Raw genomic sequence first — 17611 nt, forward strand, 5'->3', positions numbered from 1 at the left:
CTAGACGCTTCAAGGGACCCCCGAGCAATTTTTGGAATTGTGGTCTTATTCAATTTGAAGTGCTCTTCCCTTCTCAGTCTCTGTCTTACTCTTCAGGGAAAACACCAGATGCTTGTTGCTTAAATAGTAAAGAAAATTCAAAAAGATTTAAGATTAGGGGACAATTTTAACATGGTCTTAGAGATGAGGCTAGATACCCTGGTGAAAATTAAGAAACTTGAACTTTCAATTGCACAGATTGAGAATTATGACTGAGGAAAAGTTGGAAGATCAGGAAAAAAATGAATTTATAAGTTGTAAACGAGGTTTGGATATATGAGTGGGCAGACAATCTGATCACAAAATGTGGCAATCAGTGATGCCATCATTTCCACCCTCGTTGGCAGAAAGACATTACAATTCTCCAGCTCTGAGTTCCAGCAAACTCTGCTACCTTGCCCAGGGCACAGTCATATATTTTTCACACATTTCTAGAAGAAAAGAAAAGAAATGATGAAGCCCAGGCTTCACAGGCAAAAACAAGACGAGGAATAAATGGTTCCCAAACCTTTACTGACACCCAGAATTCAAATTTTCCAATTAAAAGTAGGTGGTGACAAGAAGTCTGAGATGGCTCCTGGTGATGGAACAAGGCCAGCTCCTCCTGAAAGGGTGTTCTCACTGTCCTTGGATGTCACGCTCTGATTCCTTGTTTTTTCATTATCTTTTCCCCAAGACAAGCTGGCCCAAGGCAGGGAAGAGATAGGAACAGGTTCTTGGGGTAAGGGTGAGCTCTTTGGAAGAGGAGCCTACAGCTCAATAACAGTACTTCATCGATTTGAATAATGATTTGCAGTTTATCGAGTGTTTTCACATTCCATATCTCAGTGAATGATCAAAATGTTCCTGAGAGGTTCAATGGATTTTATTGTCTCCAATTATTAAATGAGGAAACCAGTGCAGAGGCTACTGAAGCTTCATCTGCAACCTTTCTCTTTTCCTAATCTCTAAATTCATCTTTACATATTTTTAATTTGTTTAGAATTTAACACTTTTTTTTCTTCTGAGTCAGGGTCTCATTCTGTTCCCTAAGTTGCCCTCAAATTCCTGGGCCCAACTGATGCTCCTGCTGAGAAGCCTTCTGAATGCTGGGACTACAAGGATGTTCCTGGCCCAGTTGTCTTATGATTCACTATCTTAAAAAGGTTTTTCATTGCTCCGTAGGATGAAATCTGATCCTCTAAGCATGGTGTTCAAGATCTTTCCTGCTCTTTTTCTTATCTGTCTATATACATCTTCATTGTCCAGTAGTAATTTAATGTGAATCATGAATGAAAATTTAAAATTTTCTAGTAGCCACATTGAGAAAGTAAAATGAAACAGGTAAAATTAATAATGCATTTTAGTTAAACCAATGTGTCTGAAATATTCTAATATCTAATCAATCAGTGAAAATTAAGATAGTTTATCTTTTTTATACATCTGGTGTATATTTTATGCATATAGCACATCTCAGTTCAGATTAGCCACATTTCCAGTACTCAATAGCTATGTGGTGGGTAGCTACTATTTGGGTAGGCTCATTCCCCAGCACCCCTCCTGAGAGGATTCCTTTTTTTTTAATGTTTTATTAGTTTATTGATGGACCTTTATTTATTTATTTGTGGTGCTGAGAATCGAACCCAGTATCTCACACATGCGAGGCAAGTGCTCTACCACTGAGCCACAACCCCAACCCCTCCTCCTGAGAGGATTCTATTTTCTAGTCTTATGGCATGGAATCATTCACACATGCCTGCCCCCAACACACATATAGACCATGCTATTCATGTTTCTGAGAAAATGCAGTACTCTTCTCTTTGTCCAGAAGAGCATTCTACTCCATCCCCATCCAGAAAACAGCCCAAATTTTCTGTTGACCTTCTCCACTTCTCATAGGCCAAGTTAGTGTTGTCTCTTTCTTGTTTATGACCTCAAGACACCCTTATCTTTACCACAGCATATGACTGTGACTTGAATGTGTGCCATATCCCTTAATAAATGATCTCTCTGACTCTTAGTATTTACTTAGCATATAACTGTTGCTCAATATGTTTTTTTTTTTTTTAAATATTTATTTATTTATTTTGGTTTTTGGTGGACACAACATCTTTGTTGGTTTGTGGTGCTGAGGATCGAACCCGGGCCGCACGCATGCCAGGCCAGCGCGCTACCGCTTGAGCCACATCCCTAGCCCCTCAATATGTTTTAAATTAAAAAAGAATGAACAAGCCAATTGATGCACCCATGATCACACAGCTAAGTGAATGAGTAATGAAATCCTTTTGTTTTTTATTTTGTTTTCCTGATCCAGGCTTGCAAGTCAACCCTTAGAGACTCACTCCTCTGATGGTTTGTTAGCTGCCAGAAGTCCTTGTTAGAACTCTTTAGTGGGGTGTCATCTCAAGCCTGCTGCCATTTCACCTTAATAAGGACCTAGACTCTGGTTAGGAAATTCACCTTTTCTCAGTCTTTCTGGAAAGAAAACAAAACAAAACAAAACAAAACCAAGTTTCCTCATTTATTTCAATGTCAGTGATGCCTTATTCTGATAATCAGGACAGTATCATAAATGAAGTAATAAATACTGAGTGCTTTGTTCCAAGAACAATACTTTATGTGTATTAATTCCATTAACCCTTTTAATAAACCTGTGAGGTTGGCATTCTTATTCACTTTACCAATAAACTGAGACACTTGCACACACAAACTGAAGTGACTTGCCCAAGGTCATAGTGCTAATAGGTGTCTCCTCTTATCACCCAAATTTCTTCTTATTCATTCTTTGGTTCACTTTCCTCTTATTTTTTTCTTAACTTATATCTTTTTTAAAATTTACATCTTCTTAAATACATCAAGGAATGTATTTTCAGTGTTTGTGTTTTTATTTACAGTAACCTGCTCTGGAAGTACCCTTGGAATGGGTAAGTCATTTTTCTCATGAATAAAACAGAGGGACTTTTTGTTATTGCATTTGGGTCACTTAATGAAATCAGGGTCAAAGGTGATGCTCCAATTAGTTAGGCAAACGATTTCTTTCTTTGATGCAAGAGTGTCCTGCCCTCCCCTCCCGTCACATTTTCTTTCCCATTATACAGCCCTTCGGTTCCACCAATTGAAGTGAATTCCTTTGGATTCTGGACTCTGAAGTCTTCTGGGGTCCCCCAGAAAAACGCAAAAGTTTTTTGGAGGGTCTGCTCCTTAATCTCTCCTACTTTAAAAAGATTGTTCTCTTCCCTGCTGTACATTGGAATCCTTGGAGGGCTTAACATTAACTGAAGCCTGGGCTCTATTTCTAGAAAGTCTGATTCAATTTGGTAGGAAGTGGAGGCTGGGCAGCAGGACTTTTTTCCTTCGGTGGTACTGGGAGTTGAACCTAAGAGCACTTTACCTACTGAGCTGCATCCTCAGGCCTTTCTGTTATTTAAAAATTTTGAGACTGGGTCTTGCTAAATTGCTGAGACTCTTGCTAAATTGCTGAGGTTGGCCTCAAACTTGTGATCCTGCTGCCTCAGCTTCCCAAATTGCTGGAGTTAAAGGCATGTATTATTGTGCCTAGCTGGATATCAGAATTTTTAAAAGCTTTTTAAGTGATTCTAAAGTGTAGTCAAGACTGAGAACTGCTGCTTTAGAGCAGTTTTTGTTTTTGTTTTTTTGGTACTGGAGATGGAACCCAGGGGTGCTTTCTCACTGAGCTACATTCCCAGCCCTTGTTTTAATTGTTTTGAGACAGGGTCTTGCTAAGTTGCTTAGGGCCTTACCAAGTTGCTGAAACTGGTCTTGAATTTGCAACTCTCTTGCTTCGGCCTCCTGAGTTTGACAAGCATGCACCACTGTGCCCAGCTTTCCCAAACTTTTATGTATACACATCACCTTGGCCTTGTTAAAGTCAGATTCTGATTTGTTAGGTATGGAAGGGTGCAAGACTTTGCATTCCTAACAAAATTCAGGGCATGCTGGTGATACCCATGCTATTGTTCTGACAGACTTTTAGTCATCAGATGGGAATTTGTTAATAGCCTGCAGAGAGCTAGATGTTTTGCATGGGTGGTATCCCCAGTGGAGAAAAGGAGATGTTGAAAGGGAGTTGGAATAAAGACAACCCTCAGTGCTTTTACACTTTTGCTCAGGGCTGATGCTGTTTAGGACATTTTGGTTGCCCCCATGAAGTTACTCTTGGGTAGGACAGTGGAGATGATCACACACACACAGTCCTGGGCGCTGGCCTAGTAGGTAGCATAAACTGCTTCATGAGGAATCTTTGCCACACTCCTCTAGGGAACAGCTTGCCGTGGGACCTTAGGAAAACCCCTCAGGGAATATAATCAATTCCAAAATACAAATTCTCCTGATCCCAGTCAGATAGGGCTGGCTTCAGAGGGTGTGAGTGGAAATGAAGCCTCCCTGTCAACAAGCAACAGAGGACAGCTTCCCAGCGGTGGTCAACTCTCCACCCAACACCTTCCATCGCCAGGGCCTGGGTGGTCCAGAGTCTCTCTCCATTGCCTGTCCTCTGCCTGGGCTCCTTTTCTTCTCCCAGCCCATTGCTTCTCTGAGCACAGCAGTGCACATACTTTCCAATTCCTGACCCACCTGCAGGTCTAAAATAAGCACAATCCCTATTAATTTTTCAAGACTTTTTGTTTCCCATAGTTATAGAGAAATAGGCCTGGCTTAGTGAAAACAAACTGAGGAAACAACTAGTTATAAGAAATTGCTTTAGGGATTGTGGATGTAGCTCAGTAATAGAGCATGTGCTTACCATGTGCAAGGCCCTGGGTTCAATCCCTAGTGCATCCACCAGAAAAAAAAAAAAAAAAAAGAGCTGGGCACAGTGGTACATGCCTGTAATCCCAACCACTTGGGAGGCTGAGGTAGGAGGATGGCAAGTTCAAGGCCAGCTTCAACAATTTAGTGAGGCCCTAGCAACTTAATAAGAACCTATCCCAAAATAAAAAAATAAGAAGGGCTAGGGATGTAGCTCAGTAACCAATCCCCAGTGCAGCAAAATGCAAATCAAATTTCATTACACCTAAGCATTGCTACTCATCAGCATTCCCAGAGAGTTTGTTAAAAAATATACATGCTCAGGCCCCACTCTGACCTAACTAATCCTTAGGTTTTTGTATGTGTATTCAAGTCTGAGAAGCCTGGGCTCTATTAAACTTTGGTGTGTATCAGAATCTAAAACAACAACAACAACAACAACAACAACAAAAAAAAAACTAATAAGAAATACAGGGGTCCAGGCCCTATGCCCATTGAAATGCTGCTGTATTTTTATTTTCTTTTTGAACTTCATGATTTTACTGTCTTAATAAGAAAATGAAAAATGAAGCTTAGAACTGGATCACTTGGCCTTTCTCTTCTTATTTCCCACCAGTTCAGCCTCCAGCACAATCTTCTCCATGGTTTTAGTATTTGCGGGGGGGTGGGGGGGATCCGTTTAGTCTGCCCACCATAGCCACTGTTTTCCCTTTTCATATGGAGAATTCTTGCTTTCTTGTTCTGTGTTGCTTTATGGTTTGGTGCTTGCCATACTTCCTACAGTATGTCTGCTGGGTTTTAGGAACATTTAGGATGATTGCAAGAGTATTAGCATTGCAGAAAGCACTGCTGTATTTTCTAGCACATTCCTAGGTGATTCTGACCTACACAAAGTTTGAAAAGTGCTGCTGAAGATCACCACTCTTCTCTTTTCTGTGTCTTTGGGCTGCAACTTATCCTTGCAAGTCTGTCATCAACCTGAAATAGGCCCTTCTCATGAAGTAAATCCTTGTAGAAATCCTGCAAGATCTTTAAAAACCTTTAAGCCAGGTCCTTTGAAGACCTCTATAATCATATGGAAATTGTTATATATAGGAGGAAGTTCTAAATTGCTGTCTCCAGTTTTAGTATTCTCCCTGTACACACAACAAGTCAAATCAGAACCCTGGCTTATGTGGAGCCTCTGGATATGATCTGGGGAGCCTCGGGAATGTTTCTGGTCTAAGACTTTTGGTCTTCCTTAACTCCTGGATTATCCTAAAGCTTGTCACCTGCATGAATTGACTTTCTAAGAGACAGATCTAGATTCAAATTCTGCTGATATTATTTTATATTTACATATATATTATATCAAATTGCCTCAGTTCTCTCTAAGCCCATGTTTTCTCAACTGAAAATTGGAATAAATCATAATCATTTCATAAAACCTAAAGAGAATTAAATGAAATGTAACTTACTAGATACAGTGCTCATCGTAAGTAACTAACAAATGGTAGTTACTAATTCAGAATCAATTTAAGCTCATATCATACTCTATTATGGTATGTGCCAGTTATTAAGATTTTAACATGCTACTCTTAACTAAGGTAATTATATTTTAACCTAAGCCCTCATAATATTCTCATAACACCTTAACTCATTTATTCTCAAAGTGTGGTCCTGGGGCCAACAACATCATCATCATCATCTGAAAAGCTTTCAGAAATGAAATTTCTGGGTTTCCCCCAAAGACGTACTGAATCAAAAATTCTGGGGCTGGGTCCAGTCATCTTTGTTTTAACAAGTCCTTCAGGTGATTCTGATACAACTTAAAGTTTGAAAACCACAGCTCAGGAAAGTTACTTTGGTACTGAAAATTAGACGCATCTTGAAAGGAAGAGGAAAATAACCTATTTGAAGTAAAAAGTGAAGGGTTTGTGTCTGACATCACCCCATGGGGCATCCTTTACTGTCACCATGTGGGTGTCACCTGTGCATCCTGGGGTAATTTTAAGGAATATTTTTGTCCACAACTGCTTAGCAGTTGGACAGGTTTATGTTCCCCCTGCACAACTCCCTGAATGAATGAAATATTGGGGCTCCCTGTGGAACACAGCCATTTGGCCTGTGGATGGAAGAAAGTTCCTTGTCGTGAGCCAGTAGTCTGAGTTCAAAAAGATTCTTCAGATGCATTTGTTTCATAAAGCCAGAGAGATCACCCTGGTTAGTCAGAAATTGCTGGTGAGTTTGAACACTTTGCCTTTTGAACAGTCAGATTGTCTCAGTTTCCTCCTTACTAGCTGTGAATTGCTGCATTTCAAATCAAAACACAAATAAAACCTCAGTGACATTTGTGCTCTTTAGTTTTAAAAAAATGTCTGCATATTTAATGTGTCTTACTGCTTCTTCCCTTCCTGTCCTTTCCAGTGATTTACAGAGGGAAGAGGAATGCAGAATGATACAGTAAGTCCCAGATAAAAACAGAGACTTGACCAAGTGAGTAATGTAAATTGATTTGGTGAGAATCCACAGCAAACTTTTGTGTTTATTTAAAAAAATTCTTCCCATTTCTTTGTTGCAGAGTCCTTTCAACTGTTAGAGATGGAAAAGATCTATTAGAATATTAAATTCCTCTAGGATAGATAAAGCTCTTCTGGCCTTTACAAAAGTAACTCTGACTGCTTCCTGAGGGCAAGGTCAGGTGTGTCATCACCTGCAGAGGAATTCAATGTCAGCTGTGGAGAGGACTCTGGAGATAAGGATCCAGAAATTCCTCTGGAAGGCTGCCAGAGTGCACCAGAAGCATAAAAGAGCCCTGGAAGCATAAAAGCTCTATTTAGCAGAAATTCAGTGATTTCCCATCCAGACACACCATAGATTTCAATATGTCCACTTCAGTGTTTCATCAACACCAGCACTTGCCATGCAGCCCCCTAGCAATTCAGGGGCTAGAAACATTCACTTCCAGAGAAGTCAAGCCACCTACGCAAGGACAGCATTCATCCCAGAACAAACCTCCACCAGGACTTCAGCTTAGGTTGGATAGCAGCAGCTTTCAGGGCAAGCTGTGGTAACAAATGCCCTTATTGCAAGTTAGGAGAAAGGCTGAGCTGCTTACAGGGTTTGCTGAGCCAAACCGTCACATGATTTGACATCTGCGGGAGCATCTGGGAAAGCAGAGCTCCTGGGCTGTTACAAGAAGGATTTTGGTCATGCTTTCTGAGTCAGCAAAGATGTCAGATAGAGCAGCAGCCAACGGCAGAGACTCAAACTGTGACAGAATGACACCGACATATCTTTTCGGGGGAGTAACATCAATCCTGTTGGCTGTGTTCCCCACTCACATTGTAACTGCTTTTTTTTTTTCATCTTTGGAGGAGAAAGTCTATGGTATAGAACATAAATCTCTTGTACCTAGAAAAATGTTTGTCCTTTTAATGTCTGTCACTTAATTAAAAAACAGTGTGAGTAGAACTTGTATAACACATATATGCACACAACTAATGTTTACTCCCCAAAAGCATGGGAAAGAATGTCTATGGTTGGGAACAACCATAAAACACTGCCCAGACCAGGCATGGTGGTGCACACCTGTAATCCCATCGTCTTGGGAGTCTGAGGCAGGAGGATCATGAGTTCAAAGCCGGCCTCAGCAACAGCGAGGCACTAAGCAACTCGGTGAGACCCTGTCTTTAAATGAAATACAAAAAAGAGCTGAGGATGTGTCTTAGTGGTTGAGTGTCCCTGAATCCAATCTCCTGTAACCTCCCCTCCCCCCCCCAAAAAAAAAACCCCACCACTGCCCAGAGGGAGTTGGGAGTATGGAGTTAGCACTGAAGAAAGGTAAACTTCCTTCCCTATGTCTCCTTTCCCTTTCTTTTTTTTTTGGGGGGGGGGGTGGAGTGGGGGGCGGGAGGGGTACCAGGGATTGAACTAAGGGGCGCTCAGCCACTGAGCCACATCCCCAGCCCTATTTTGTATTTTTTTTTTAGAGACAAGGTCTTACTGAGTTCCTTAGCCCCTTTCCATTGCTGAGGCCGGCTTTGAACTCTCTCTTTTTTTTTTTTTTTAAAGATATATTTTTGAGAGAGAGAGAGGAGAGAGAGAAAGAATTTTATTTATTTTTTTGTTTTTCAGCGGACACAACATCTTTGTTTGTATGTGGTGCTGAGGATCGAACCCAGGCCGCACACATGCCAGGTGAGCGCACTACCACTTGAGCCACATCCCCAGCCCTAGCTTTGAACTCTTGATCCTCCTGCATCAGCATCCAGAGCTGCTGGGATTACAGGCGTGCACCACTGTGCCTGATTCTCCTTTCCCTTTCTGAATTAACCTATCAAAACTAAGGGAGAAGGTGACATGCTTTTTCTGAAAGACTAGTTAGAGATATATAATGTATCAATGATAAGAGATTGTCACTATCTATCCTAGCTGGTGACCTAATGCAGGGTTCACAAAATCTGACTATTCCAGTAACTCAAGAAAATGACAAAGAAAGCATGCAACCACACAGAAATATCTTTTCTGTAATCTGGAGATGGCTCTTCGACCTTAAGTGTCCTTGGAAAGAGAGAGAGAGCCACTGGAATTCTTTATTCTCATATAGGTAACACACAAGGGGAGTTTCCATGGAACATTCTATCCCAAAAAGGGCAAAGGGGTCAGGTTTCAGGGAGTTGAGTCTAGCTTCTTGACGTCTGCTGTCAGCAGATTGGCTGACATCTAGGAAGGCCATGCCCATCTCATGAGCTGTGTGGGCATCATAGGCAGAGCCAGCAAAAAGACCAGAGTGAGGACTGCCCAAACAGAGAGGTAATGTTGGTTCAGTCCACTTTGTGCTCTCACTGCTCATAGTTCACACACACACAGCCCATGGCTGGCTTGTGACATCTCCACATTCTCATCACTCAGGGCTCAGTTCCTATGTGGCAGCCCCGACAAGAGATCTTTCCTAGAGCATTTATTTGCACATTAAAGGGAAACAAGTCAAAGGCAATGACCCCTAAAAGTGGAGTTTGATGCATCGAAGAGCACACATAGAGGAGGATTGAGTTTAGTTCACTTTTGTTCCTAAACACTAGTGAGTGAACAGGAGGTGGGTTGGGCTAGGTCCGAGAGCTCATTACTCATAGATTCCTGGGAATCACCCCTGGAGGTTCAAATTCACTATATCTGGGATGTGGCCTGGGAATCCATACCTTTAAGGTCTGGGATTCCATATTTTTAACAAGTTCACCAAGTGATTCTGATTAGCCAGGTTTGGGAATTATTAGTTTTTCAGTGCTAGGAATCAAACCCCAGGCTTTAGGCATGCTAGGCAAGCAATCTATCATTGAGCTACTTTCCCAACTCCAGGTTTAGGAGCCGTCAGAAGTTTGCCATGGTAAGCTCTTCCTTGAAGCAAAATTTTAGTGATGGGAGGCTGGTAAAATAGAGGCCCTGTGCCCTGTGATGAAAGACTGGTGAGATCTGGAGGATTTGGAGAAGTCCCATACCCTGATGGTATAGAACTGGGGCTGTGTGGTCCAGATCCCACTGAAACCATGTACTGAGCCAGTCACTAGCAATGTATGCTGACTGAAGTAGCCAAAGAGCCCAGGCAAAGGCCAAAGAAGGCCAGAATCTCTGCCCCATATCCTGCAAATATCAGAGCACAGAAAATTAAATGGCCATCTAATGTTGAGCTACCTTGATCAGAATTCCATGGAAGACAATATGGTCCACACTGAGCAAACATAAAACTAGTTGACATGTGGGGGCTGAGGTTGTGGCTCAGTGGTAGAATGTTCGTCTAGCATGTGTGAGGTCCTGGATTTGATCCTCAGTACCACATAAAAATAAATAAATAAAATAAATGTATTGTGTCCAACTACAACATATACATATATATATATATCCATATATATATCCATATATATAACCGTATATATAAATGTATATATAAATATATATAACCATATAAATATATATATAAATATAAAAATATATTTATACATAAATTTATATTTATGTATAAATATCTTTATATTTATACATAAATATAAAGATATTGTGTCCACCTAAAACTAAACAATAAATATTAAAAAAACCTAGTTGACATGTATATAGCCCAGATTATGTGCTCCTAAGTGATTTCTACAAACTTATTTCATTACTCATAGCAATGCTATAAGCTGAGTAATAAAGTTATTCCCTTTGACCCAGAAAGTTCAAAAAGCTCACCCACATTCACACAGGTAATCAGTACAAACACTTCAGTGGAAACAAGTAAGTAAGTGGCATTGTTTAGACATGCTAATCAATGTTTTCTTTATGGAAAACATTCCTTTAGATTATCATGATGAATTATTAGTGAATACAACCTGAGAACAGGATAGTGAGTAAGTGATCTGCCCTAACTCAAGTGCCTGTACATTCATTCAGTCCTTGGTTATTTTGTATGTTTATTTGCTCTGTGAATTATATAAAGCAGCTTTTCATCTTTGGCCAGTGTTAGTGGATTTTACCTTCATTTTGCAGTGTCATGTTCAGGGAATCAAAATTCATTTTTTGATCTGCCCAGGAAAACCAACTAAGGGAGATTTAAAGAAACCACCTAAGGAGGTTATGCAAAATTGGAGGAGCATGGGAGGATAAGCAATAAGAGAAAGGGCAATTGTCTTGGAGCCAGATCCAGATTCTAGCCCATCTTAATATTTTACATGATGTAGTTAACCTTTCTTATCTTCAGTTTCCTCATTTGTGAAATGGCAACAAAGATTGAAATCTTGCTGGGTTGTTATGCTGTTTGAAATAATTTAGCACACAAATGCAATGTAACTGAGGTGTTTGAAGTCACACTGCTAGTAAGAAGCAGAGCCAGGGCTGGGGATATAGCTCAGTTTGTAGAGTGCTTGCCTCACATGCATAAGGCCCTGGGTTCAAACCCCAGTACCACTAAAATATATATATATATAAAGCCTATTCTTCCTTCATTATTTCACACTGCCATCCTGGAATATGGCCTTTAGGAGCATAACCACAACTTTATCCCTTGTGTCCAAGTCAAACTTCCAACACCAACGAATTTTGTGTGTGTGTGTGTGTGTGTGTGTGTGTGTATTATTCCCTGACACTTAAGTTATTTTCCTCAAAATTGAGAGATGGAAGCATCACACTTTCCTCTTGTTTTGACCATTCAGGGCAAAGAGCTCCACTTTAGAAGAGTCAGTCTGCATTGTCCTGAAATTTTCTTATGGTTTTGGTTTTCACCCTCTTATACTAGCAGAATCTGATTTAAAATTGAAAAGGGAGGGGCAATGGGCTGGGGATGTGGCTCAAGCGGCAGCGCACTGGCCTGGCATGCGTGCGACCCAGCTTTGATCCTCAGCACCACATACCAACAAAGATGTTGTGTCCGCCGAGAACTAAAAAATAAATATTGAAAATTCTCTCTCTCTCCTCTCTCACTCTCTCACTCTCTCTTAAAAAAAATAAAAAAATAAAAAATGGCTAATTAAATAAAAATAAAGCATATCTTCATTATAAAAAAAAAGAAAAGGGAGGGGCAAATAATATGTGCATTTATATAAAATTCTGAACTGAATCTATTTAAAGTAGGTTTAAGAGAGGCCAGGGCTCCACCTTCTATTCTCATATAAGCCTCAAACAGAAAAAAAATTCATGTCATAGGTTGTACCTGAATCCATATTATGGCTGTTTTTATTCTTCATTCTCTTTTTCTCTCTCCAAAATTATAAGTTATCCCACAAACTGCTCTATTGCTTTCTGATTCCCCCTAGCACTGGATGTGCATCCTTGGCAATTAATTTAACTGCATTAAGCCTGTTTTTTTTTTTTAATCTGTAAGGATTGTTTTGAGGATCAATGAGATAATCCATTTTGCATGGTGCATGGCATATAGTGAGCACTTCCTAAATACTGAACAATATTAGCAGTAGTCTTCCCTAACCATTTCACTATGCGATCAACTTGAATCTTGTTTCTTTGCTTATTCCTCTAGGAAGGCCTACTATCTGCCAATGTATACAATGGTTATATGATAGGGCTCTCAGTAACTTAATTGATCTAGTGCATATTCGCTTACTTTGATTTCAAGTTCTCAAAGAACTATCTCAGTAAATAAATCTTCAAAGTTGAGACTGGGGTTATGGCTCAGTGGTAGAGCACTTACCTGGCATGTGTGAGTCGTTGGTTCAATTCTCAATACCATATATAAATAAAATAAAGGTCCATCAACAATACACACACACACACACACATATTTAAAAATCTTAAAAGTCTAAGGTCAAATCATGTCTGTTAATCAGCTTTCAACAACAATTTTGGGTCCTATAGCATTGAGAGCCTCTTCCCATACATCTTTTGCACAAATTCATTGAATAAATGATTGTTTTATTGTTTCATTTACTTATATTGTATCCTTAAGGCATTCAGTTTTCAACCAACTTTTGACTATCTACAGTATGTCAGAAATTGTGATCCTTGATTAGATTATAAAGCTTCAGATAAGCGGGTCTCTTATTCCTTTGAGTTTCCTGAAAGCCCAGCATAATTCTGGGCTCACTGGAGAATACCTCATAGTTCCACACAACCTCTTATGTCCTTGAAATGTGAATTAAAAAAAAAAAAAAAAAAAAAACCTTTGGGGGGAGAGTGAATTATCCATTTGTAGTTGAGCTGGCTACTGAGTGACGTCTATTATGAATCGCTTTGCAAAGTGAAGAATCCTTTTGTAAGGCGAAGCGTTCCACCTTCTTCTTGTATGTTCGCATTCATCATTTTGTAGATTAAGTTGGCTCACAATCTTGCTCACCCTTGCTATCCGTCGTCGGAACCCAATCTTGAGCTAAAGCCGCCTTCCGCAAGGAGGCGCCCGACAGTCCATTGACATTCAGCCCACAGTGCACTGCGCAGCCTCTGTCCAGGAGGGGGCGAGAATCCCCGCGCTGACGCGCCTGACGTCACCGGAGGGCGCGGTCCGTGGAGGGGCGAGGCTTTCCCCGCAGTGAGGGGCGGGGCCACCCGGGCGCCGCTGACTGGGCTAAAGTGGGTTTCGAGTGTGAGGCGTCGGCGTAGCTCTGCGGCTTTGGGAAGATGGCGCCACTGGTGACCGAGAGGGGGCTAAAGAGCGTCGTGTGGCAGAGTGAGTGGGATCGGGTAGGGGCTGAGAGAAAGGGAAGGCCAGGACGCCGTCGCGCCGGGCCTTTTTTTCCTGCCTTCGCCCAGCAGCCTAGTTTGGAGCCCCCACGGGCACTTGTTGCTTCGGACCCGCGTCCGGCTTCGGACTTCTTCCTGCTTTCATGCCCAGCCCGGTTTCTGGTTTGCACCCGGAATGGGCAGGTTTGCGATACTGCGCGGCCTTCGCGCTGGTCTTAGGCACCCACTTACCTTGGCGGGGTCTTGCCTCCAAGCCCCGCCCTGCTAAAGCAGCCCCGGGGCCGCTTCACTCCCGCGGCCGCCGGCGTACTCGGCCGCGCTCCCCTCCGCCTGCGCCGGGGCCCTACCAGTCGGGGATGTCTCTCCACTGGGGACAATCTGGGCTCTGTTTTTCTATCCCGTCCCCTCTTCCCCGCACTTGAGTTTCCAGAAAATGCTTATTCTCCTTATTTGTGTTAGTATCAAGGAGGATTTTTATTGCTGTACTTTCCTTTAAAAACAAAAACAAAAATTCACTGTTAAACAGATCCTTCTTCCACGATTCCTAGAGGAGCCTACTTGATAAGCTTTTGAGAAGGGACCTTTTAATTGGAATAATTAAATCTCTACCCGTGACAGCGGCTTGCGTACCTGGGCAAAGATGCACCTTCGCCTTTCCCTTTACACTCTGGGGCGACTCTCTGTTGTTAGAACTTTGTTGCTTGTTGGTTATTGATGTTCTGCCCTATCATCCTTGGCTTTCATAAAAATTACTCCAAACCTAGGCCAGGCATGTTAGGGAAGGAATGAACCCACCAAACAGGAAGAACCATCATTGTTTGGCATCTTTGGGTTCAAAGTAATTATGGTCTAGTAGTGGAAAGGGAGTAACTTCTGATTAGTAGTTCTTACTCCAACTTGTTGAACAAAGAACAGAAATTGCTTGGCAAAAATCTGGGAGTTTTCAGTTCTTGTATAAAATGAAAAATCCAAATCAGTAACTGGGCTAGTATATCATATATAGCAGACGCTATGAGTGTGTAAAGAAGAAGTAAGAAATTATAGTTTTAAAAAAATTAGTTAATTTTAAGGTTGTCATTTTGTTTTTCAGGTTTAACATGCTTAACATGGTAAGGATTTGGAAATGGTTAAAAACAATGGCATTTAAATACATTTGTATAAAAATGGGTAGTAAAGTGTGTTGTATAAAAATTTCCAAGATGTACATTTTGCTTTACATTAGCATTTATGAGAAAAGATTAGTGATGGTAATGCCAATCTTAATAGCATGAAACTAGGTAGGAGGGAGAGTGTAGGGATAACAAAATTTCTAATTTGTGCTGTTAACTTAAGGTTAACACCAGACTTTCCAGATGGAGTGTAAGATAAAGACAGACAAAATGAAAGGAAAAAGATGTAGGGTTGTAAAGTAGTTCTTTGAAACTTTTTGTAAATAGAAACATAACAAAAGACAATAGTCATTCAACATTTATCGAGTAAAGTATATATATTGAGAAGAGGGAGCCTCTGAGTTCTGTTAGCAAAAGATGCAACTTGTTGGGTGTGGTGGTGCATGCCTATAATCCCAGTGGCTGGGGAGGTTGAGGCAGAATGGGAAGTTTGAGGCTAGTCAACAATTTAGCAGCACTCTGTCTCAAAAATAAAGAAGGGGTGTGGCTCAGTGGTAGAATACCCTGAGTTAATTCTCCAGTACCACGCCCTGCCTCGTCCCCCCCCCCCACCCCCCCATCCGGGTGTGGTGAACCATATGGAGGCTGAGTCAGGAGAGTGATAAGTTCAAAGTCAGTCTGAGTGACTTAGAGATCCATGGCCCCAAATAAAAATTTTAGAAAAGGGAGGATTATAGCTCAGTGGTAGAGTACTTGCCTAGCATGTGCTAGGTCCTATGTTCAATCCACAGTACTGCAGAAAGGAAAAAAAAAAGAATCTGAGAGAAATGTTGAATGAATTTTTGAAGAGATAAGAGAATCAGGGGTTGCAGTAGTGGCTCAGTGGTAGAGCGCTTGCCAGGCATGTGTGAGACCCTGGGTTCAGTCCTTGACACTTCATATAAAATAAATAAATAAAAGATCCATTAACAACTAAAAAATTTTTAAAAAGAGATAAGAGAATCAGAATCATATTTTTAGAGAAAATGTTTTATTAGGTTGATGATATAATAGGTGCGGGTAGAAAACTAAATAACCTTTAGTTTGACTAGACAGTGGTAGGTAAAGAGAATGGAACCACTACTTCTTTTTTCCCTTCCTTTTTTTTTTTTTTTTTGTTGGTTTTGAGGATTGGACCCAGAACCTCATGCATGCTAAGCAAACACTGTACTGTTCAAATGTCCAGGCACTGATAGATGGATAAATAAAGGCAGTAAGAAAAAATGAAATACTGATATATTTTACAATAGCACAAAATATTGAAAATGTTATTATGCTAAGAAGCCAGTCACAAAGGGCCACATTCACACTGTATGACTCCATATATATGAAATGCCCAGGACAAGCAAATCTATGGAGACAGAAAGTAGATTAAATGAATGCCTATTTGGAGGGTGGGTTTTCTTTTTGGAATAATGAAGATGTTCTCACAGTTGTGGTAATGCAGTGATAGATGCATGACTTTGTGAATATGCTGAAAACCATCGAATCACACATTTTTTAGTGGATGAATTGTATGGTATACAAATTATATCTCAGTTATGCTGTTAAAATAAATCTTGATATGGGGCGTGGTACTGTATGCCTGTAATCCCAGTGATTTGGGAGGCTGAGGCAGGAGGATTGCAAGTTGGTCAACTTAAGCAATTTAGTGAGACCTTTAGACCTATCTCAACATAAAAGAAATATAATGTCTGGGGATGTAGCTTAGTGGTAAAGCACCACTGGGTTCAATCCCCAGTACCAAAAAAATAAATAAATAAAAATTAAAAATAAATGCTGATAACAGCTGTGAAATCTAGACCTAGGATTTACGCTTAGTTGTTTTTTTTTTTTTTCACCCTGCAGAGTTAATGTTTGAGCTGTCCGTGGTTTTCCGTGTTTAAACCTTTAAAAAGGTCTTACTTTTTGCCCAGTCTATTGCAGGAGGCTCCTAACCAATCTCGTAACTAATCCTCTAAACTCTTACTTTTTCTCATTCTAGTCCATCCAGCAAGTAGCTTCCATATTAATTTTCCTGTAATAGTAAAATTAGTTGCTCTGTGCTTGTGTGTTTAGAGACCTGTTTAGAGACCTCCAGTTACCTAAAGTTCATTTCAGAGTCTACCTTTGAAGATCTGGCCCCAGCCTACCTGGTTATTCTTGTTTTCTTTCACCTGTATACTTTTATTTTTCCGTCTAGTCTGTATTATTTACTCTTCTTGAAAAAAAATATTTTGGGGGGTACTAGGGATTGAACCCAGGGGCATTTTACCGCTGAGCTACATTCCCAGACCTTTTTTGTTTTTTGAGGCAGGGTCTTGCTAAGTGCTTACTAATTTTTGAAGCTGGCCTTCAACTTGTGACCCTCCTGCCTCAGTATCCCAGGTTACTGGGACTATAGGCATGCGCCATTGCATCTGGCTTATCTTGAAATCTTTTACTGCCATATCTTATTTTTAAAATTAATTTAAAGAGTTAGTTTTTCTGTTTATTTATTTACTTTTGGTACTGGGGATTGAACCCAAGGGTGTTCTACCACTGAATAGGTCCCCCAG

At 40.7% G+C, this 17611-nt stretch overlaps 2 protein-coding genes across 3 annotated transcripts in view; both read left to right on the forward strand.

The window, feature by feature from the left end:
• Fndc7 (fibronectin type III domain containing 7) overlaps nt 1-7223 on the forward strand; it is a 29227-nt gene extending 22004 nt beyond the window's left edge. The window contains exons 11-12 of the mRNA XM_026402848.2: nt 2913-2942; nt 7192-7223. Of these exons, the coding sequence (XP_026258633.2) occupies nt 2913-2942; nt 7192-7223 (62 nt within the window). The remainder of the gene's footprint in view (nt 1-2912; nt 2943-7191) is intronic.
• A 6547-nt stretch (nt 7224-13770) lies between these two features.
• The window catches only part of Stxbp3 (syntaxin binding protein 3), a 71668-nt gene continuing 67827 nt past the window's right edge, over nt 13771-17611 (forward strand). For both annotated transcript variants that reach the window (XM_077791140.1, XM_026402779.2), the window contains exon 1: nt 13771-13912. In XM_077791140.1, coding sequence (XP_077647266.1) covers nt 13864-13912 — 49 coding nt within the window. In that variant the 5' untranslated portion in view covers nt 13771-13863. The remainder of the gene's footprint in view (nt 13913-17611) is intronic.

Source organism: Urocitellus parryii, chromosome 11 (genome assembly GCF_045843805.1).
Source record: "Urocitellus parryii isolate mUroPar1 chromosome 11, mUroPar1.hap1, whole genome shotgun sequence".
In the NCBI taxonomy this organism is placed as follows: Eukaryota; Metazoa; Chordata; class Mammalia; order Rodentia; family Sciuridae; genus Urocitellus; species Urocitellus parryii.